This window comes from Tyto alba, unplaced genomic scaffold, assembly GCF_018691265.1.
Source record: "Tyto alba isolate M040663 unplaced genomic scaffold, T.alba_DEE_v4.0 Super-Scaffold_5, whole genome shotgun sequence".
NCBI classification, from domain to species: Eukaryota; Metazoa; Chordata; class Aves; order Strigiformes; family Tytonidae; genus Tyto; species Tyto alba.
Genome location: NW_024881326.1, coordinates 8256684 through 8280618, shown reverse-complemented (window position 1 = coordinate 8280618; position 23935 = coordinate 8256684). Strand labels below are relative to the sequence as shown.

General features: G+C 38.6%; 1 protein-coding gene across 6 annotated transcripts in view; it reads right to left on the bottom strand.

Moving 5' to 3' along the window:
• Positions 1-601: 601 nt before the first annotated feature.
• Positions 602-23935, bottom strand: part of NRK (Nik related kinase) — a 105340-nt gene continuing 82006 nt past the window's right edge. For 4 of the 6 annotated variants that reach the window (XM_042807450.1, XM_042807453.1, XM_042807451.1 and 1 more), the window contains 8 exons: positions 23569-23727; positions 21787-21930; positions 20414-20548; positions 18242-18342; positions 17554-17703; positions 14174-14333; positions 5130-5269; positions 602-4313 (listed from right to left, as the gene is read on the bottom strand). In XM_042807450.1, the coding sequence (XP_042663384.1) occupies positions 4230-4313; positions 5130-5269; positions 14174-14333; positions 17554-17703; positions 18242-18342; positions 20414-20548; positions 21787-21930; positions 23569-23727 (1073 nt within the window). In that variant the 3' untranslated portion in view covers positions 602-4229. Of the gene's footprint in view, positions 4314-5129; positions 5270-14173; positions 14334-14890; positions 15518-15576; positions 16324-17553; positions 17704-18241; positions 18343-20413; positions 20549-21786; positions 21931-23568; positions 23728-23935 lie in introns of those variants that run through there. The other 2 variants (XM_042807454.1, XM_042807455.1) reach the window with 2 other exon arrangements.

Sequence of the window (23935 nt, the reverse complement as noted above, 5' to 3'; positions counted from 1 at the left end):
TACTCTTCGTTTTAAAAAATTAAGAGAAATTTTACCTCATGCCCTCCTCACCCTATCCAACTCCCAACACTGTCATAAATGGCAAATTTCCTAATTCTTACTCTTAAGTGATACAGCTATAATGTGCTATAACACCTATGTATAGCAATAAATTTTATACGTGGCAACAAAGACTGCATGAGCATACCTGAGAGAGTGAATTGACCTAAGCTGGCATTCAGGGTGATACACATGCACAAAAGCCAGTTCTCATAGTGTCAATAACTGCAAGCTGTCATTTTGCTCTAGTTCCACTGGCCTCATCCCACTGGGTATTTGTGTAAAGAGAAAGGAGGAAGCACAGAAATTCACTTGTGAAGCTCATTAGCAGCACACACAGCACAGCGCTGGCTGTCACCCTTACCAGCACTCTGTCTAGGCTGAACTCTCCCACTGTCACCTCAACATCTTTATCCACAGCAAGCAAATATTTTTGTCTCTATAGGCAGAAGTAGATGTTTCCTAAGGGATACTGACTGGATTTGGAAAACAATAACAAACTTTCTAAGATTTTTACAATAGCTTACACCAATATAACGGAATTTTACAAGCACAATACTGGTTTTGTTTTTCAGAGTATTTTTATTACTGTTTCAGTTGTACAATCTCAACATTAGAGAACAATACATAATGTACAGTACATAACTTGTGTTGTTCCCAGGTTTTAAAGTCACGTGTCAAGGTTCAGGCTGCAGAATAGAGATCGCTGTTCTTAAAATGAAAGCAGGCACATACAATACTGTCTTGCTGCAGTGCTAGCGCAATCTTGTTTCGTAAATGTAAAATTTAGGAGCACCACCTGCCATCAGGATACTGTATGTACCAGAGGATTATTAACATGGATCCTTAACTTCTGACCTTCTGTCCCTATAGTATTTGTTCACATCAAAGTGACATCACTAGAAAAACACACTGTTAAGCAGTTCTTGCCTTAGTTTTGAAAGTTAGTGACAGAGTACAGGTAGAGAAACACCTCATGAAATGAAACTACAAATCTGATAGACATTTTGCATAGTTAAATCTTGTGTCAGGATAATCTTGGGTCTCTGGATTTTTTTTTTTTTCCTTTCAGCTTTTGCTTTGAGCTGAACAGTTATTCAGAACAGTCTCTCATTCAGTGTTCAGACCATGCAGTCACTCCAGATACCCTTCCATTTCTTTGGTTACTTTCTTAACACCTCTCAACCTCTTTTTATTCCTCCTACAGCAATACACAGTTCCAGACAACCACTCCCTCCCCTTTGACTACTCCTGTTTATTCAGCTTTTCCCTCCTCTTCAGTCACTTCCACTCTCCTGTTACTCTTCTCAACATGACTGGGCTCGCTCTCATCTTCAACCATTCTGATTTTCTCTTGATAAAGAGAAAATGCCAGTCTTGTTGTTGCATCCAGTTGCTACTGCTATGCAATTCTACTTCTAAATCTGTCAAAACACAGATTCACCTCTAAGGGCCTCATTCTTTCCATAATTACATATGGATGTAACCCCAGTAATTCCAGTGGGTTTACATGCCAAGTGACAGATGAAAATCTAACCCACTCCCTTGAATCGTAGCTGGAAAGAGAGCTAGTAGAAGGAAACAATGAAAAATTAAAATCTCACTGTAATAGTACATGTTCCCTCTTTTGAACTTGCTTTTTTTTTTTTTTTCCCCCTCTTGTTAGGGAGCTAAACATCTTCACAGTGTGTCAACTTATTGGCACACTTTTCTGTTCCAATAATATTAAACAAGTTTGATCACATTTACTTAATTAATCTGTTGCTATGGGTGGTTCTAAATTCCCACTGTTCTATGCTGAATTCTTTTCAACTAGTGCCTAGCATCAGGAAAAACCTACCTCCTAGCTGTTGATGCCAAAATGGGACCAGGAAAAAAATCACAGGCATCCCATGTAATGCTGCTCAGGTAAGCATACTTTAAAAAACATCATAGGGCAGCCTGGATCCCTGCTTATAGCGCAAGCAAGTTTTGCACACCTACTGGGTATAAAATGAAAGCTCTTCTTTCTTCACAGTCTCTTAGACTTTTTAAGTCAAAAGCAAGTTGTATTTCTGATTGTCTGCACATTAGTTTTTGCTTGTAATTGTAACTTTTATCTCTGTTACAGATTGGGGTTTGTTTGATTTTTTTTTTTTCTGGTGAAAATTGAACAAAACAAGATCAGTGTTCGGTAGCATAGGGAGCCAAGCTATGTTTTGTTCATTTGCCCCAGTCCTAGGCATTGGCAACAGGTAGGAACATTACTACAAATAGACAGAGACCTCCTGTTTTCACACAGCTTGGCCCGAGCACAGTACATCATTCAGATTTTAAGCCTGCACACAAGTTGATTACTTGCATACATTAAGAACCACGTTGAGTATTTAATGGCACATATTTTTTAGTATGTCTTTAGACTTATTTTTCTGCAAGTTAAAACATTTAAAAGGAAAATACTTCATAAAAACCACTATACATTTTGAGATAAGCTAGTGCTTGTGAAAAGTGCAAGGTTAATAACTTGGAAAGTGCAGTCCTCCATCTAGCCAGAAACATAGACAGCAACAGTGTAGGCATCTGATCTGCCTGCAGCAGCTGAGGTGCAGACATGGGGAAGGGTGATTAGCCCCGAGTTTGATTCTCTGCTGACATACACAAGGACACCAGTTCTGGAGCTGATGGTTGCAGTCTGAGCACCTGTCAGTCACTGCATGACCACTAACACTAACTTAACCTGACAGACATACTGTACAAAACAGCTACCAGTTTTACCAACTTTATTACTCCCCTTCTTAGTCAACTTTCAATCATCATCCTTGAGGTAGATGACCAGATATTCCAACACACTTTCCCCGCACCTTTCAGTATCACATATTTCAAGTAAAAAACTATTTTCAAACACTGTAGCTAGTGATTTCACTTTTGCCTACAGCATCATTCATACTGTATTATGTCTGGAATGAGATCTTCTGTATTACATTTTCAAAGCACATCCAAAAATAAGCTAAATAAGAATTGCATTAAACTCTACCATTTAATCATAGTATATGATTATATATAGTGTATATATATATATATATTATATATCTGTATAGTTTTATGGCCAAGTTACAAGCCCCTGAGAACAGTTTATGCAGAAACACTGGCACCAATAGCACTAGTGGATGCAGCTTTATTTAGATAGAATTAGCACAGAAAGCACCTGAAATTGTTTATATTTTCTATTTATAATAGATTAACTCTTTGGATATTTTAATACTATATTAAGAATATATTTGTTAATCTTAACATCCATTGTGGAAAGATTGTATTTACACACAAATACATGAAGACTTGATCCTGAAAGAGCAGGAAGGGAAGAAAAGGTGCCTGATCCTGTGCCCTTACTATACATGGGTAGTGCCCTTAAGTCAACTCATATGAGTATGGGTCTGGTGTTTGAATAAAAGTTACAGGTTCAGGTCCATAATGCTATGCATATATGATTTTGACAAACTACTATTTAAACTATTTTTACAAATACATTCTACAGTAACTGTGTCTATGGGCTCAGGCATCCAGCCCTGAGAGAAACATGAAGTCTGTCCCCTGCATTCTGTAAAATCTACCAGATATGGCATGTGTATAGAAGTAGCTGCTTTTACAACTCAGCAGTGAAATGCACCCAGCTACCTCACACAGGATACACTCCCTCAGGTGTCCCAATCTGCATTAGGCCCCACCATGAACAGTTGCTCTTTCACTGATTGTAAGACTTGAGCAAGTGAGTCTTGGTGAAACAGCAACAGCTTGCTTAAAATGCAAAACAAGCCAAAAGCCAATTCAAAATAAAATAGATTCCAATTTGTTACCCAACTTATTTGTGTTTTTATATCTACCTACAGATGTTGCTGTCCAAAAAAGAGACTTCAGTTCCAGATAACATTACATCATCTGTGAAAATGAAACTGTACACTTTTCAGAGTACAGGAGCTTCTTACATTGGCTACATTCTTCATTCAAGTTGTTCATCCTAACACTGTGAATACAACTTGGTTTGCAACATATTTTAGAAGATAAACGAAACACGTTTGCAATACTTTGACAGGAAAATGGAATTAATTCCAAACTTGACAAAATTTTTGTAGGTAAAAAGTGCAAATTCGTGTATATTACCTCCAAGCATTTTACTACAGGGAATTTCAAAGCATCCTTCATTTTGATGTGATTTACCAGTTGAATAGTACATTTTGACCAAGAGTCATAAAGTATATTTGACTGCTGCCTCCTGACTGTACAGATGCAAAGAACACCTTGAAAGGGAAAAAAAAAAAAAAAGAAAATAGATGCTACTGTCAGTTTGCATTTTACATTTATGAGAATATTTTTATCCATACAGGAAATCTGAGAGAATGCCACAGTCCCAAACACAAGGACTATCTCACAATTCAATTTTAATCCTATGACAAACTTTTAAAAGCAAAATGGTGCTTGTCGTACAACTGGGATATATTTTTTGATACATTTCTTTTTCTATTTGGAAAGACACAAGAAAATATTTAAAAATAATTAATCTGTCTAAACACTTCTGAGGCCCCAGCTTTCTAAATATGTCAGTGGGACTAAGGAGTTTTTACAGAACATTTATCAAGAACTGCTATATGTAAAAAATCATACTTGATTATCCATACTCCAGTGTCTGCAATATCTCAAATATTAGAGCGTTGGGTTTTTCTCCCATGATGCCTGCTCTGAATTGCCTGTCGTTTCAGGAGCCTAGGAGAGGCAGTCCTGTAGCTGGGCATTAGCAAGGCTGGCTCATTAGCCCTCCCCACTAGACCTGTTGTGCTGGAGTTTGGCCAGTTGGCAATGTCTGTATTTGTTATCACCTCTGATAAGTTAAGGCTGGGTGGAATTGGAGTTACAACAGAGCTGGCTGAAGTAGGGTGGTGTGAAAGTGCAGAATATCCATAGTGAGTGCTTTGTGGGGTCAGTGACTACATTCACTTTGAATGAGGAAGTTATACTAAGGTAAGAAATAATGTAAAAACAAAGTTACAAAAATTAAATGCTGTCATAGTCAACTATTACTCATTTTTGCTAAATCACCACTGTAGTCATCTCCATACCTTGTCATTTCTTTCACATAGAAATTTTAGCTTCTGTGCTTTTTTGTGCATAAATACTCCTTCCAGATTTCCTGTTTCCACAGAGCGTAGTTCAATCGCCTTCTCTCCCCAGCCCATGACCTGATTAGATTGAAGGTAAGCTAAAAGAAAAAAAAAAAAAGGGGGGTGGGGGAATATTTTATACTATTTAACAGCTGAAAGACGGATTCTTGCCTCATTTATATCGATATGAATCTGAAGCGTTTGTATTTGATTACAATACATTCTGATTTACTTAAATTTAAAATTTGTACAAAAAGCCTTGAGAACAGTAACTAAATTTCAGTTTCTCCTCTCAGACTTAATTTTGGAATCTAGACATAAATCTTAAGTATGCTACTGTTGTATATTTCAGAATCACAGAAGGTAGGAGGAAACCTCTGAAGGGCATCTTGGTTAGCCCCCGTCCCCAAAGCAGGGCCAAATTAGACAAGGTTACTTGGGACCTTGTCCAGACATGTTTTGATGGCTATTTCACAACCTCTCTGAGCCCCTGCTGCAATGCATCACTACTTTCAAGGTGGAAAATGTCTTCCTAATACCTAATTGGAATTTCTCTTGGTGCAACTTGTGCCCAGTTTTGCCTCTCATCCTTTCACTTTCCATGTCGAAGAAAAGTTTTGACCCTGTCTTCTCTATACCTTCCCATTAGGAAGTTTGGTTTGAGTTTATTACAGAGTTCAGCTTAGTCTGAAACATACTTTTGAATCTATGACATGATTAATTTAGTGTCCTTAGCTATTGTCTTCCCATCACTGGTTACATGCAGTATCTCCAAAAACAAAAGATGATACTTCAGCACTGTGGAAACTTACTGTTATTCCCTATAAATCTGGCAATTAGATGAGAAATCGGAATAGGGATGAAGGAGTTAACACCATAGATTTCAAATTGGGCACAGTTTCAATGAAAGCCCTCTGATAAGCACATGTATGGGCTTCCAAGGTAAAAAAACACATTAGTTATGCTCTACTGATAGTCAATGCTCAGAAATTGTTCTTCTTGCTCAACTATGAACTGTTACTTCATTAGTCCGAGAATTCTGGTGCTCTAAAATGATGTAGAGGGAATGTGTGCATTTGGCTGTTTTTTAGCCTCAGTGGACAGTGCTTGACTGCCCTACATTATTAGTGAGCAGTGTTTCTTCCTTAAAACCTTCCATGTTGATTTAGGTTTTTGTCTAAAAAACTTTTACTACACACTGATACACGAAGCAACAACCTGTGATCCTACTTTAGAAGAACAGCAGAAAATAAAGGTAATATGCCTGAGTGACCGTATATCCTCCTTCTAGCAGTTGTTGATTTAATATTAACTTGGAATCCTTGCTTTATAATTCTTGTCAGAACAAGTGTATGAAAATTATACCTCCTTGGAAACGTGTGGTTTGGCTATGATGTGATTTTAGTTCCCTCAAAGCCTACAAATTTCCCCTAAATCTATTTAGTATACTTTCAGTTATTCTTTGTGCACACTGAAGGCTTCCCTGCCACTAATGCTGAGAGCAAGAAAATCCTTTCCTAGTATCCCAGTCATACGTAAAGAGGAAGAAGCCATCCTGTTTGAAAAGCAAAACAGCAGCGAGCAACTGAGGATAAGTGGGAGAAGAGGCAAGGGGGGAAGGGTACTTGCTAAAAATCAAACACCTGAAGTAAAATAATTTTTAAATCTTTTCTTTATGCTTCAGTTCCTAGGATGTACAATAGGGCACTACTGCTATAGGCTGCGAGGAAGACTGTCATTAATATTTCTGAATCACTGCAGCAATAGCATGATGAGCACCAGAGCACCACCCATGCAATGTGTAGCTAATACCTAAAACAGTAGGCCCAGACCACACAAAGTGAAGAAAATAAAAATGATACAGTACTTAGATATTGGATATTTTTTGCAACAACTGACACCACACTAGCTTTTTCAAATTTTGCTTTTGAATACATCAGAGACAGAGGCACATTATGGTTCTGGGGGGTAGGACAGCAAGGCAGGTACTTATATATAAACAGCATGAAAGCATTCTATGGCTAGGTTGTTCCATATAGGTCGTAAATATTGGGCATAAGCAATCCAGGAGGGTGGTGAGGCACTGGCACAGGCTGCCCAGAGAAGCTGTGGCTGCCCCCTCCCTGGAAGTGTTCATGGCCAGGTTGGACGGGGCTGGGAGCACCCTGGGCTGGGGGAAAGTGTCCCTGCCCGGGGCAGGGGGGCTGGAACTGGATGATCTTTAAGGTCCGTTCCAACCCAAACCAGTCTATGGTTCTATGATACAGGTCCAGCAACAAAGACCTAATCCACTCAGAAGTCTCCTCATCTTTTCCACTACATGAAATCTGCACTCAAGCTGTCAATATGCTGTGTCTGTATCAGCTGTATCCATGTCTTTGACAGACTTCAGTTTGATAGCATCCTTGCAGCTCTCAGTAACAGCTTCATTAGGCTCTCTTGCAACATCTAGGTCATCTGGGAAAGCAAGCCCTGGATGACTGGAGCACTACAGCTATGTTCAGAAGAGACCTGATCTCCAAGCAGTATTACAGCTGGAACATGATAAAACAGATATACCAAGTTCAGTCACTGATGCTGTGCTGGCCAGCCAATATACTGAAAACTTGTCAACTGACAATGGCAAATTTCAGTTTTACTACAAGTAGCACAAAAACCCATTCTTGTAGCAGAATCAAAAATTTCTTTCTCAAATTGCATCTGTGGAATAACATGCCAAAAAAAAAGGCCCCATTATACCATTTGTGGGGTTGTCCAGTTATAAGGATTTATCTATGCATGGAAATTAATTTGGAGGATGGCAGGATGTGAATTCAAAGGGCAGTACTGAGTCTCGATAATCTTCCCATATGGGAGCACTTACAAGTATTTCATGTGAAATTAACTGAGAGCAGATTAGATAGAATAAAGTTTTCTTAGTCTGGAACAAAAGCTCATATACCATGAGCAATTTAGGAATAGTTATTTTGAGTCCACTTTCCTCCTCAACAAGCTTTAGATAAGAATATCCTATGCTTCCAGCTGGCAACATACAAGGGTGTTTATATTACACACAATGTACTGCTTTCTAGCAACCCTAGACTTGGACAGCCACTCTCGTTCTTTGAACAGTAGCTCACCAGAAAAGGCATATACTGACTCACACTAATGTACCAATAATGCTTAACATACCGGAACAAAGTTACTCAGAGTTACCTGAAGCTCCCCTGCTTCACTGAGACTACCGCCTATCTTAAAAGACCTACAGTTGTGCATGAGCTGTGGTTTTTGTTACACCATTTACATCAGCATTACTCCCCTGGACATAAAGAATATATGCCATAAAGTTAGTACAGCAAAGTGAGCTCAAAATCAGTTTCTTAACATCATGAAAGCATTAGCAACACTCTAAACTTGGGGCAAGACTTGGTATTTCCTGTTTACAATGTTTTGAGTAGAGTCCCCATTCAGGAAAGCAACTGCTTCAAGGGAAAGTGGGCGAGGAAGATAGAAAAGATGGAAGAAATTACTGAGCCATATCGGATCCGTTACTTTCTATGAAGTGTCACTGACATGAGCTAATGATCTCAGTCTCACACCAGTAGATTACTCACAGTCTGAATGAGACAAGTGCACTTGGTACCACAGAACCCAGGTACTGCTACATCTCACTTCTCAACCTTTCTTTTCTCTTTTAAACGCTTTCCCTTCAAAAATCCCTTTCCTGATCTCAGGTACTGAATTTGGCTCACTGCCATAAGCAGTTATTCCCCATTGAGCTCTGCATGAGAGCAGAATCAGGCCAGCTTTTAGCAAAATACGATAAAATTGGGCTTTTCTGATTATTGTTACTGAAATAGGGCAGAAAAGGGCCTTAATGCACCTTCTCCTCCATCCATATCTCTGGTACCATGAGTATCACTTCTGACAGTTGTATGTCTAACCTCACCTTAAATACATCTAGTAATGGATTCCAGATGAACCAAGAAGTTTGAAATGCACAAACTGAACATGAATTAAGACTGTGACCCACTTTTATGTGCCTGAGTCATGATATCAAACTCCATTTCACAGGGTAAAAGAGAACATAGGCTGTTTTACTGAATTCCTTTCATGGAGATGGTCAGTATGTATGTAGGTGAAATTCAGTGTAAAAGAGCTACTGCATTTTGCTTTTGTACACATGTTTGAGAAAATTGTTTCAGGCAAGTATGCAGCTGGGCACAAACATTAAAAGAACGTCCAGTGATGACTTTGCTAACAGTAAAAGATACCAGCTACTGGACACCATACAGATCTTAAAACTGAGTACACTTCTACAGAACCCTTCTTTGGCCCTTCAGTCAAACCCAGTATGCTTCATGAAATCATGACTTCTATTGCTTCTCCACTCCTTGGGGAAAGTTTATTTGTTTTCAGACAAATGGGAGACATACATCTTGAGGACTGGGAATGAAAATAATTCATAAAGATACTGAGTGTCCTGTGATGTAGCAAAGCTTGTTCCCACTGAAACCCAGCCTCTAGCTCTCCAGTGATGCTGCTGATCACTGATTAGGGACTGTTTAGCTACTTGTGTGTACTTCTGTCTGTTGCCCATGCTTTAAAACTTACTGTCCCCAAAGTTAAACAGTTTTGGGTAAGAAAACTGAGGGAGGAGTTGGCAACTTCTCTTGTGCAATTCTGTTAAATAGTTTTACTGCTATTATTTATGTTACCTGGATGTAAGTGGGTTTTTTTCTTCCTCCAGTCAGAGCTGTGGAGAACTTTTACTAAGTGAGATAAGCTAGAGAGTCAAAATCAAGAAGGAAAAACTAAGGCAATAGCCACATTAAGAAATTTTCAATGGAAGGCAGGTGTTTTTCTGCTGTATGTTTTGGTTAGATTGTACTTAACAAACGGCTAATACATACACTTACCTAACCACCCCAAGCAAGCTAGGAATAAATTTATGACTAAATCTTTTTTTTTTTTTTTTTCTTTCCCTAAACATGTGTGTCTTTCTATTAATCTCTGTTCCAAAGCTTCTCTGCTCCCAGTTGTTACTCACTCCTTTGTAATTATTCCAGTAGAACTGATAACCCAACCCAGAAATGTATCCGGGGTGATAGTTTGCTTGTTTGAATGCTTTTTGCTGTTTCCTAGGGAAAAAGCACGCAGGAATCATTCAGATATGAGCATGCATTTTCCGTGCATGAGCTGGACAGCAACTGTTTCAAGAACTGGTATGTTGACAGAGAACGGAGGCAGTAATTCAACCAGCTTTTGGTAATGCTGTCTGTTTCTCTACATCTTTTTTGCTTCTAATATATACATGACAAGGGAAATTAGGACTTTTGTTGGTGCTTCACTCTTGGAATATACAATTTTGTGCCAACCCTCTAAGACTACATACTGTAAATAATTAATTATTTATACAAAAGGGTAAAAGTGCTCCCAAATCTTATTAACTTGATGTTTCTTAAACCCTTTCAAAATCCTGTTTTATAGAAACAAAATATTACAGCTGTATTTGTATTTAGTCCTACATATGTGAAATATCTTTCAGATTAAACATAGATATACTACTTCTACAATTTTAATTTCCCACAGGATTTGAGTTTCCTCTCCCCAATTTTTTATTAACAGATTAGTCACAGAGGACCCAACTTAAAGACTATGGGAGTAAGCTATATTTAGATTCCCTGCCCTAAATCCATCAATTATAGTACAAATTATTTTTTATTTTTTGTAGTCAAGATATTCTCACTAACTACAAAAGCTTTCTTTAAAAATAATTGTTTAAAGAAATAAAGAAATGAGAAAAGGATGACTAGAGAGCACCCTGAGGTTAACACAAGACCCTCCTATCTCTGAAATGGAGCGTGAAAATTTTGAGATAAGCTCATACAGACTTTAGGAGGTCTGAAATGGGTCTGGAAATTCCAGGAAAACAGGATTTCTTACGAAACTTTCAAGTTCCCCCTAAGTTTGGCCATGCAAATAACACAGTTATTCACTCTTCTCTTGTAACAGTTAATGTTTTTGTCTGGGGCCAAGAATTTCAAAGGAACAAGAAAATTAATAGGAGCTAATAGGAAACAATTATTAAAATAATAGTTAACAGAGCATTTTGTTTAAAGTGCAAGTTATGTGTCAAGTTATAGCTTGGGTTAATTTGTTTTCAGTGGAAATGTGATTCCAATCAGAAGTAAAATTAATTTTGTACCACATCACAAAGACTGACCATTTTTGTTCCAAAGAAATCCATTTCTGAGATAACAGAAGTGCTGCAGCAGCAGCAGCAGAAATGCAAAGGTTCTCAAGTTAACATATTGGAAAATTTTCAAATGACAACCGAGGGGGGCTGTTGGAGACTGCCTTGTTTCAGCTGTAGAATCTGCAGAAGGATAAACAATGAAAGAGATGGATGGAGACAGACACCTTTCCTTCCAAAGAAAGCTTGCAGTCTTTTTTTCTGAGCACTAGGAGAAGTTCTACAAAGAGCTAGCTGTTTACTCAGCTCTCCTAACCTTGCCATCCAAAACATTTAATCTAATTCACCCTCTGCTTCCTCAGCTGGATGTTACATTATACCTGTCCTAGCTCCCTGTCTCCTGGATGGGCATCACCTTCCCATCTGGTGGTGCCTGTTTCTCCAGACTGACTACAGAGGAAATCTAAACAATTCACATATACAAGACTCCTAACTTCTATATAGTAAAATTCACCAGACAGGATGCCACCCTTAGAAGCATCTTCTCCATCCTCTTCCTACTTAACTGCCCTAAAATACTGTAACAAAAAATGCTTAGGCAATTTTGTACTGATAGCTTTCCATACACATTAATATCATAGTGGTGTGGTGAAGAACAGCAGAAATAGTTGCAGGAGCATATGGAAGGGTGAATGTCCAAATAGCATTCCTTCTATTAAGATGTAATCAACCTCGAGAAGTTGAGAATATCATGCCTAGCCAGATGTATACCAAAGGATATTTTAAATTAGAGTAATCAGCTGGCACAAAAGATCACATTCAGCTGGTCCAAAGTGGTGAAGCTTTATTTACTTCAATGCCAGCTGGGTATGCACATGGAAATTTTTACTGACAAACCTCTCATATCTGTGGGTTTGATGATTCAGTACTTTCAGCAACATTAGGAAGAAGGACTGGCCCACTTCTGAGGCATTCCTGCAAACTCTAGATTAAATGAAAAAACTGCCCAGTGACACAAACTGCAAATTTCCAAGTAGGAGTCGTAGATCTGTGCGACCCTTCTTGCAATATATCCTGCTTTTGAAAGAGGCATAAGAAAACCCTTTGTTCCTTATGTATCATCTGTCTTTGAAATACACTGTCTAGTAACAGTGACTCTTTAGGACATAGCATAGTAAGAATAATACAACTAGAACATCCTGTAGTAGTTACAAATAAAATCTCTGGTTTAAAAATAAAACCAGGAGATTGGGGTTAATCTCTGGCAGGACACTCACGTAAAGCAGCTGATTTTAAATTTGTTTCTATCAGGGTAGGAAAAAGGAGTTCTAACCAATACAGGTAGGAAAACAAGCGTTTAAATATTTATGAAAATCCTATATCATATATGCACACCATAAGGTGAATGAGACATTACAGTCTCATTTGAAGGAAATGTTCATGTTTGTGAAAGGCCTAAGGAAGCACGTCCCATAAATACATGCTTCTTGAAAGCTTCTGTATACTTCAGATAGTATTCATCAGTGCAGGTTCCAATTACGTTCAATATTTCCCATCAGAATTCTTCTTACTCTGGCTGAGTAATTGCTTTTTGATTATTGATTATTTCATCTGGTGTTTCTAACATTAATTCAGAGGGGATGTAAAATTTCAACACCAAAGACCATTAGATATTTCTATGAAAAATGAGAATTGATACATTTCAATTACACCACATAGCTCTGAATATGGGCTGAAAATTGGAGATAGGACTATTCGAGTGAAGGGAATTAAGCACTATATGGTTAGCTTATAACCTTACACCTGATTTTTGAAACTGAAGCAGTTTTGTTGCTGAATTTTATTGATGCAGTGCAAAAAATAAGTTGTCCTGTAGCAATTTGTGTTCCAGAGGTGGGCTTCTTTCTCTCAGTACTTTTGAAAATCTACAGTGTCAAACCTGGCATTTATTCAAGAGAGTTATTCTACTGATTTTAATGGACTTTTCCTAAAACTGCCCAGCTAGAATTGAAAAAAAAAAGGTAAACATTTTTCACTGTGCCATCCAGTGTCTGCTAAGCTAATAATATGCTTTTGTACAATCTATGTGTCTTGGGCTTTTTTTGTTTGCTGGTATGTTTGTAACAAGATGCAGAACAGGACTGAGCCAGAAAATAAATTAAGAGCAGCAAATAATAAACGCAGAAAATGGCCCGTGTTGTTCTTGTTTTTCCCCACGTTGTTAACTTGAAGCCCTCTGGGGAAGGTGAAACAAACAGCTGTCCTGGCTACAATAAAATCATAATCTCCTCCTACAAAGCCAACAGCAAGCATGGAGAGATTGAGAATCTATTAGAAATACCCTGGGCTGGCAGCACTGTGAATTTCAAGTTATAAAATTCAGGGGCCATTTGACAACAGTTACAGCCTTCTTCAGTAACTGACCTCTCTATTGTGAGTTTTTACATAAAATGCTATGGGCTGTGAACAATCAAAGTAGGAAACAAGAGCACCTTTTTTCCCCTCTGTAATTCACAGAATTCCTTCCCTGAAAACTGGCAGTAAGCTGCATCCTCAGTGAAGTTTGGCTGTATAGTCAAGGTATGATGCAACACACATTGTGACAAGAATACAAACTTTATGATCCAAATGTGAAGACCCCTATTGCAATCACTGGCTGCCTTAACACAAACATACATAAATCTGTTTACTCTTTACACATCTGGTTTGCTCAGATGTTGCTTTATGTGCTATACAACCACTTTCATATGGATACAAACCTCATAAAGAAGTCAGGCTTCATGCAGCAGAATCCTGTATTTAATAAAGTACTATTTTTCATACATACCTACAGATGCTGGCATTTCTCCCCACTGTAAAACAGTCTCCTTTGTGAAATGCCCATATATATCAATGTAGATGCCTTCATCCTCATAGGTGAGTAAAAGCTCCATGCCGCTGGTATTCGGGAGGATGATAATGGCATGTGGGCGAATAGTCCCCTGGATCTAGAATCATATTTTACCAAGATTTAAATCAGAAAATGGACTGCAATTTTAGTGACTACATCAATCTACCTAGTTTAGCAGAGCAATAAAAAGAACCAGCTCATGGCTCATGGAAAGTGAAAGAAATGCCCGTTCTCAGAAAGTCTGTATAGTTTGCTAGCTAGCTTCTGAAACAGGCTTTCTCCCCTCCTCCCCCCCTTTGAATATGACGGTAGGTTTGCAAACAAATCAATGTTCAGTATTTCACTTTATATTCACCAGTATTAACTCGTTTCAAGAAGCCAGAGAGCCACTGAGACACAATAATATTTACTTGCTCACTCACAAAACACTTGCATTATATAAATAGAAGAAGGGTGAAATAAATTTGAATTCACAACTATTTCAGGAGATGGAGGAAGGACAAAAACTTCCACATTGCAGGAAATCAGTGCTTTCACTTTCCATGATATTTCCCTATCCCCACTCACAAGTTAAAACCTGTAAACTTTACAGCAAGTTGAAAAGTTACCTGGACCTTTCATCAAATATAAGCCGCTTTCTGACCTTCCCTTCCCACTTCCTTCACTAAAAATAGTTCCCCATTTAAATGCTGTTCAGCATACTTTTTCCTGCATGCCACAGGAACAGTGCATTTCACTCACACAAATTATTTTAACAGCTGTTCAATGCACTAGAATCTCTCCCAGAAGCCAACATGTCCCAAGTGAAAGTCTAAGTATACAACCATGAAGGTGGGGTTTTATGAAAGTGTTTTTGAAAGAAAAAGAGGACAGCCTTAAAAAACAGTAACAAAGCATTTTCTTATTTATATCACTACTCAAAACAGGGCGTTAAATAGTAAATTAAACCACTACAATTAATATTTTTATAGGAAGCATATGACTGGAGTTTCTACATCATTTTCACAAGCCAGCAACACACAGATCTTTTTTTCTTCAAGCACATACATTTATGCATACCGTAAGGGCATAAAGAACAGTAAAAGAAGCACTGAAGCTGTACTTGCCAAACTGAACACACTCAGGCCAACCACTTGACTCCGTGCCTCCGCAACAACTATCCGTAACACTAGAACGGGTATCCAGAGTCGCAGAGCAATTTTAATGCGTTGCCTTGGTACTCGCATGAGCGATCGAAGCAGGTAAGAGATGAAGAAAGAGGTGGGGAACCAGGAAAAGAGGCTACCAGAAAGCAAAGTATCTAAAGTCAGCCTGTTAAAATCTGATCTGTTGCCACCACAAAGCTCCTTGAGAGGATTATCCAATTCTAGCAGATGCTCTTTAAAATAATAAAATACCAAAAAGGATAGAGCCACTGTAGCAGCAGATTTATTTCAGGTCTAAGACTCTAAAGGGAAAATGTATTTTTAGTACATGCTAACTTTTGGTTAAAGAGCACACACAAATGGAGTCAGTCTTAAAGGTGCCCCACATATTCAGGACAGTCACCTGGGAAATCTTTCTCATCAAGTACATAATTATATTTGCAGCCTGTTGAAAAACTAAAGCCTCTAAGAAGGTTCACTTTTTATTTTGCCTGTCTTATCTTGGGCAATTATGCTAATGATCTTTTTGACAAGTCATTATTCACCTTGCTTAGCAACCAGCTTCCAGGGATGGTATGCAGGCACCATGCTTATATTTATAAACTGATGTGAGTTTTTCATAGTTGCACTGTTAACAAAGCTATTAATTTTCAGATTAAATAAACCCTCTAACAAAACAAGTATTAAGGCCCTTAAAAAAACCCAAGACAGAAATAAACAGTACAAGCTTTTAACAGGTGATTCAACAGTTTATTCTAAACAGCTATAAAAGTTACTTTTTAATTAAGATAAGTTTATAAACTTAACAGCCATCCTCAAACATTGTGTCATCAGAAACATGGGTCTGGCAGAATTTGAAGGCTGTCACTTGTCAGGGCAGCAGAGTGAATCAAGTAGCTTACATGGGAGGCAGAGCTTTTCATTTGGTTTGGAAATACGGGGCTGAGAGTGGAGAAAAAGAAGTTAAAAATTAAAAAGGTTCAAGGCACAGGCTGCAACATGCAGATCTAGGATTTCTTCAGGCCTCCTGAGTGTAACTTTGGGACACATTGCCTTAGGACACAAGGAGGCCAGGGCACCCAGGTGAGCTAACCTTCTGCCCCAGTGGAGCTCTGTTGACTTCAGGGAGGTTTTCAAGTGTGCACAGAAATTTCCTTGCCAGGGACCTCCCATCAGACTGGGGCCATGGGAACCTGTTAATTTTTTCTGGACCCAAACCCCCAAGTTTCTCTGGCTTTTAGGACTCGCAGCTTTTAAAAAGAACTATCTAGAACAGCTAAAAAATAAACAAGCAAACAAACAAACAAAAAGATTAAAACCATAGCACTGACTTCCTACTGGACAGCCGCATGCCAGTCACTCACTTCTGCAGGGAAATTACTTTGCTGTTATCTGAGTTTAAGCAGGAATTTAGTGATCACCATTGCCTCAGTGAACAGATGCGCGATGCAATATGTACACATCAACCTGAAATCAACATCTTCATGCCAATATCTTGACAATCTAATGAAAAAATCCTGAGGAAAATGTAAAAATGCTTTTGAATTTATGGACTGATTTCACGGGCAACTGAATGGTAAGAAGGTCAGCAAATTTATTTAGTTTGGAAGGTAGGTTTGCCAAAAGGCAAATCACATTTTGCACACAGAGCCTGGATCCGTAATCATGTGAAACAAATGCAACTGATTCCTGGTGAAGAAATTGGGATTATGCATGTGTTCACCCATATACCTGGCTCCTCTAGCTACAGGTGCATTGGTGCAAGGGTAACAATGCTTGCGGTGGAACAAGATTAAAATATTTTGCAACAGTCTTTGTAATCTAGGCCAAATTTCAGCTCAATTCAGTGATAATTTAATCAGCTTGTTAGCAAGATTGAAAATCACAGTAGCAGACTGTAAAAGTCATCTAAATTCATGTAGATATTATTGTGTCTTTGATTGCTTAAGAAATCCTAAATTTTCAGGACAATTCAATTTAAAATAGTACTGTCCATGTAACAGGCTTTCTGACATTAAACCATTGAAATTGATATTCTAAATCTATTAGCTGGCATACGACAATTATTCTCTTACCCTGTCTTTTGAAATACAGTACAACTCTTAACCTGATCATCATCAATATACAGCCCAAAGAACAGAGGTATTTATGTAATTTTTTGGAGTATCTTACGTGTGTTGGAAGGTACAGGTCATACACAGATCCAGAGTCCACATCAATAGCATGAAAGCCTACTAGTGAGCCATATATGACTTTTAATCTTTGTCCATTTTCAACAGTCAGGTCAACTGACAGTGGTTTGTGATGAAGTGAGGTAAAGGACTAGAAAAAGAAAAATACAGTAGATAATACAAACAAGCTGACTGTTTACAGAACTACATATACGGTCTTCAGAATTTTCAAAACTCAAAAGACAGCTTTTTTTGTTAAAGAGTATGTTACATTTAAGGAGCTAAATATCTGTCATCCACCGAGTTGCACAGAGAGCTGGATAATTCACTCATGTTTTGAAAAAAATCCAGATTCTAGAAACTGGCTAGGCAAAAGTTAGGCTGAGTACCATTCATATTCAATTTCGAACTCTTTTGAGGGAAATCAGCATCAACTTTGTGAACTCAAATGTACGTTTTGGCACAGCACTGAAACAAGTTTTTCACATCTAACAGAATTATGACTGTGCCAGTTTTATGCATGCCATCTCCAGTGTATGTCAAATGAGCTACATTTTCTTTAAAAGAATACTCATTTTATCTTTAACTAGAAATACACGTTATACAAAGCAACAAAAATAAAAGCAGAGAGTAGATGAGAGACAGTGAGAGACACTGATATATCTGAACCAAAGTGAAGTTTCACTTACCTTAAAAGCCATGAATTTGTGATAAGGCTTTGGAGCCCAAGCATAAACCTCCACTGAGTTTTTCAAAGCAATTACAAGGAATTTGATTCTCTCATATTTTACTGTAATACAAGAACAACAATTCCTTAGGTACCAGACAGACACTTAAATGAAAGACCCTCTCATCACATGAAATAATTTCAATGGACTATTGTAGAGGTAGACTTTATCCAGTAAGGAGACTAACAGATTCTGGACATCAGTGTTTAATACTGCCAATGACAATACCTTGACTGAAAACCTATAGTTCATTTATTCTAAGTAAATCCAGATGACCATTAATAATATTTATATATTGCTTTTCATATATCTATGAAAAAAAAACCCACCTATCCTGCTAGTCAGAAAAAAAGGTCTTGACCCTGCAGCTAAGACAACCTATTTTATTTTTTAAGTGTGAACACACACCAACATTGCTGGTTGTGACAAGCTACTTCTGGAGGAATGGTGGTTGTTGGCTGAACAATTGTGTTACACTCTGCAGGATGAATTTTCATTTCAGTGTTCATGTGTGGGGTTAAATCCCCCTGTGCGAGTGTGGGCGAAGGACTCCTGTGTTTCTGAGATGAGTAAGCATTTAAGAGACGAGCAATTTCTCTGTGTTGATTAAGGTCATGTTGGGGCCATCGAGAATAAATGAAGAATCATGCATTGAAAATGAAGGCTTCTTTGGTGTTTACACTCTGCTAGAGACAAGCATTTGCTTTGGAAACAGAAGCTAGGGTATCACATCCCAATGCATTCACCCTTCATTTTATATTCAGTGTCTGCTTGGCAGGGATTTTTAAAAGATGCAGGTGTTACGCTACTGAAGTAAGGTTTGTTTTCTGCAGGAGGGCTTGATCAGCCCTTGCTGCTTACAAAAGAGGCAGTTCACACTGGCCAAACATACAGCAGAGGCATGAAGAGCGGATAAGGATGACATTGGAAAATCTCACATAGGCAGATAAAGACAAAACCCAAACTCCACCAAAATGCAGAACAGTACATCCTTTTCCTCTTCTACCTGGACAAGTGGCTGTAAAACCGAAGGTCAGGATAGAAGAAGATTCACCAAGAGAAAAAAAGTAGCATCTGTTTTGTCAAAGTAAGAGTGGCTTGTCATATGCAAACACAGAAACTCCTATGAAATGTTTGCTAATTTTAGGATAACTATTTAAAAAACAAACAAACAAAACAAAACAAAAAAAAACCACACACAAAAAACAAAACCCACACCAAACCCAAAGATGAGCAACCGAAGTAGAATACATGGGTGCTTAGCTACAATCACAAATAAAGTAACAATGCATATCTATTTCACATCCTTTCTTGGATTTAACCCTTGCCAGTTTTAAAGTAGTGAGATATAAAAGCAAAAAAACCTGTCAAGCAAGGTATTTATGAGATCCAGTCACCTCTCCATCTCCTGCACTGCTCTATATCATTTCTCTATTTGATTTTGAAAAAAGTGCCACTTTCATATACCATCTTTCACCAAAACTTGCACTGTGCATCACACTCCCTCACAAAGTTAAATGACAGAAACTATCACAATACTGATGTTCATCTTCAAGAATGAACTGCCTGAAAGCCAAATAAAAGCAGTATGTTTTTTCTACTGCTATGGTACCATTTCCAGTGTGTAGGTTTAAACAAAGATATACTTAGGTCTTTTATGATGTAGAGACAGGGATGAGCCATAGCACATTCAATCTGATCTATCAATGGGCATTCTACAAATAAGATTTACTAGAGCTTTACTAGAGCAGTTTCTTCCCAGTTACTCAGGGCCAAGAGGGAAGCTGAATAGCATGGAGGTGGAAAATATCAGTCTAATTAAAACCTTAAGTAACTACAAAACTTTTAAACCGCTGACTGAGCAACAGATCAGGGCTGGCACTTCCTCCTTCCAGCTGCCACAGGGAATACCCATAACATCATCTGGTAACTGCTGCAAGAAGAGATGCTATCTGGAATGACAGGGAGCAAAGCACCTGCCATGTAAAACAAGGAGGTTTGAAATAACTCAGAGGTATTCAGCCCAACACAATCTTGAAACAGAGCTGAAGAAAAATGCTCGTGTCACAAGATGTAAAAGGATGATTAAGCAGCTCTTCAAGGGAAAAATAAAAAAAAAAAAAAGGTCCTTACCGACTTTGTAGTGTACACAGCCTTCCAGGTCACCCACAGACACCCAGCCTTGCCGCTTCTCCACCTCTGGATCATTGCGCAAAATTTTATTTCTCAGCCATGATAAGTAATATACCCTCAACTTATTCTTTTTCCCTAGGATTTACAAAAAAAAGACAGACGTGATGCTTTAACTCACTGAAGTACAAACTCTCCCGCAATTACAAAATGCCAGAGTTTTGTGAGTTTGAGTACAGTGGGTCTTTGTGTCTCATCAAAGTGAGATAAGAGTCTGGCAGCACACAAAAGAAAACCCCTGTGTGATGGTGACACACAGAAAGGAATTGGAACACAAGCAATCCTACGGCATTTGGCACATGTGCACTTACCTTGTGACTCAGGCTTCATTCAAGATTTTCACACCTGACTAAAATTCCTCCCTCAGGCCAAAGAACACGTCTACAGACACATGTATTATCAGAAATAATCACACTATCTGCCATTTATTCTTTGATGTGCAGGAAGGAACAAGGTATGGCCTACAATGGCCATTTTGAATAAGTGACTCATTTAGTTCTAATTAACAGACAATCTTCATTACAAGTAGCTATTTTCTTTTGCATGCCTTTCCAGGTGAGAATTACTTTGTCATCTTTCATCTCAGTCAGTCTTTCTGTTGCTTCAGTTCATAAGTACCTATGGTCAACAGCCGTCTGGGATCAGAGGTTAGTCTGAAGGTAGGGACTGTGTCACACAAGCAATATGGGACAAACACCTCTCACCATCACCTACCGCAGCGAGTCTGGATTGGAGGCAAGGAGTTGCCATTCCTTGCTGGACCTACATCTCTGACCTTGTTATGTACTAAGCACCCTTTGAGGCCAGTCTCATCCATGGGGAATGGGCCTCAGTACCTTCCAGAGCAGAGTCCAAGCTGTTTGTCAGCAGAGGTTGAAGGCACCACTCCATCTAATGTTACTGATGCTTTCACAGTATAGATCACTCATGTTACTGCTCATACATCTTGTTGAACACAGAATGAGGTTATTTAATGGTATTTTAATAGAATTGCACTTAGATGCTCACCCATCACAGAAACAAGCAAACAGACTGACAAACTATAACTTAACTGAGAACTAGTTCATTTTAAGGATAGGAAACACTTCATACTTCCCACAAACCATTTTAAACATTAACCAGGTAATGAAATATCCCAAAGTCTCTCCAAAATGAAAATGTAAATGTTAAAAATTCAAAAGACTTTGCCTATTAACAAGAATAACTGTCCTATGATTTTCTGTAAGAGGAAATTCCTCAACCTAGTTTATAACCTAATTATTTTTAATTGCTTCCAACCCCAATGCAGGTCAGATACTTTTAGACACTGAACTAACCTGATATAGTAATTAGCACATTGAGTCCTTCCAGAACATCCATTTGCTGGAACCGTCTCCTTGTAATCAGTGAATAAACTCTTCCTTGCCCACTTCTGTCCAGCAGCCACAATCCATTCTCTGTTCCCACCAGTAAATTTACTCCTGTTGATATATGGAAAAAAAACCTGTATAAATCACCTAATGATTCAGAGGCCACAGATTGTTGTTTTGAGAACTGATTCTTATTTAGTCTAACTTAATGGTACCTGGTAATTTCTCTGTTGCTCTGTGGATGATCTCCCCAAAAAAACTGAACAGAAGAAAAGGATCTCACCCATTACAGTTTTTACCCAGCAGACCACTTATACACCCATGTCACTTGAGGATGAGTAGTTCTGAGTAAGTCAACGTTGATTTAAACAAAAAGGAAAATGCTTTGTGAAGTCTATTTCTCAGGTGACCTTGGAAAGTGCCTGTGAGCACTGCAAAAGTCCCAGTCCAGCACCACTCCACTGGCAACACAGGAGATCCAACTAAATGATCTAAGGGTCTCTATCAATTAAAAAAAAAAAAAAAAAATTAATTCTTTCCCAAAATACACCACTAAAATCACAGGAGGACCAAACTTGTGGGAGGAAGGGATGCTGTTAGGAGGAAGAGGAGCATTTGTTTGAAAACAGTCTGTGTTTTACAAGAATGCTTTCAAATGCCAAATTAAAGGAGTGAATCCATCTGAAATCAAACTGCTCCCAAGGAAGTGAAGGCTCCAGTGGGTTGCTGACATAAGAGGATGTCAAAAATTGTGTTCGGCTGGCATGACGGCTATGTTTCCTAATCTTCAGGTTCTGAAAAAATGACATGAGGTATCCTGCTGTAACAAGCAACCTCATCTACTGGCAATGCTCTGATGAGTACCTGGTGCTCTTCAGCTGCAACACACATTTAATTACAGGCCTTACCACACAGCTCTGTTCTTAATTTAAAATCTTGGACTCCTACAAACATACATTACACAAAATCTGTGAAGCTGTAAACTGGAAATCTACATTTCCTTTGGATAGTGTTTCATCTACTTCATTCATTTTCCATTCCAGACTCAAAAAGTGAGGAGTAAAAGGCTGGGCGAGTCCCATAGAATATGTCTGTGCTTCTGAAGTAGAAAGATGGTTAAAACAACTCAAGAGCTTAGCTAGTGTGAGACTGAGACAAGGTCTATAGTTGTTGAAATCTAGTCTGACCACTCATTTTGGTTTTATATCATGTGAAGCTGATCCTGTAAAAAGGGTGATCCAGTGAGGTTCTGAGTAAGAACTGACAGCAGGAACTAAGGAAGCCAGGCTTTTGGAAAGACGACCACCTGACCTGCTTCAGATTCTTGGAATACCTAACACACATAACAGCAAAAGGCTTCAGGTTTGGATTATTTCCACTGGGTCAGGGCTTAGTGTGATCAGCGGTACTCCTATGCAGCTCAGATAAGAGTATCACGAGCTGCATAAGTTAATAAAACATTTGCAACTTTTGGCTATTCCAACAAGCACAGCTTCAATTTGGTGCTTGATCAAAACGCTTCCTCATTCTGATGCACAAAATTCTTTGCAACTGTAAGTCATCTGTTTGCCATCTTCTACCAGGAAGGCAGTGTCATGCGAGTGACGCAGGTATCTGCTCAGTGATCCACTCCAGGACTTTCTGACAGGAGAGGTGCAATACAACTGTGAAATCTGCCTGGCATACACTGCCAGCCTCTCCTGCTGCTGCCTTCCCTCCATACACATGCCCAAGTACTTCTGAGCTTACCCCACAAAGCAGCACAAAGGACTTCTGAGTTGAATTTCTTCTTGTATTTACGAATTTCTGGACTGTCACTTTGCGGGCGGATATTTGTTGGGTTGACATTGACAACGGAGCCCTTCCGTGCATTTTCTCTCCTGACAGGCTCAGGTTTTGCACTAGATGCTAGAATGAAAGACATATGCAATCATGAAAAATGCAAGTGTTTGGCTACATTTCACATTTGACCTGCTGATGGCAGAATGCAAGAAACCCCAGGGGGATAAGAAAACAGCTCGGAAGCATTACATAGCCAGAGGAAAAAAAAAAAAACAACAAACAAACATCTGGAAAATTCCTCAGGCACTCCTGAGTAAGCACTGTGACAACACAG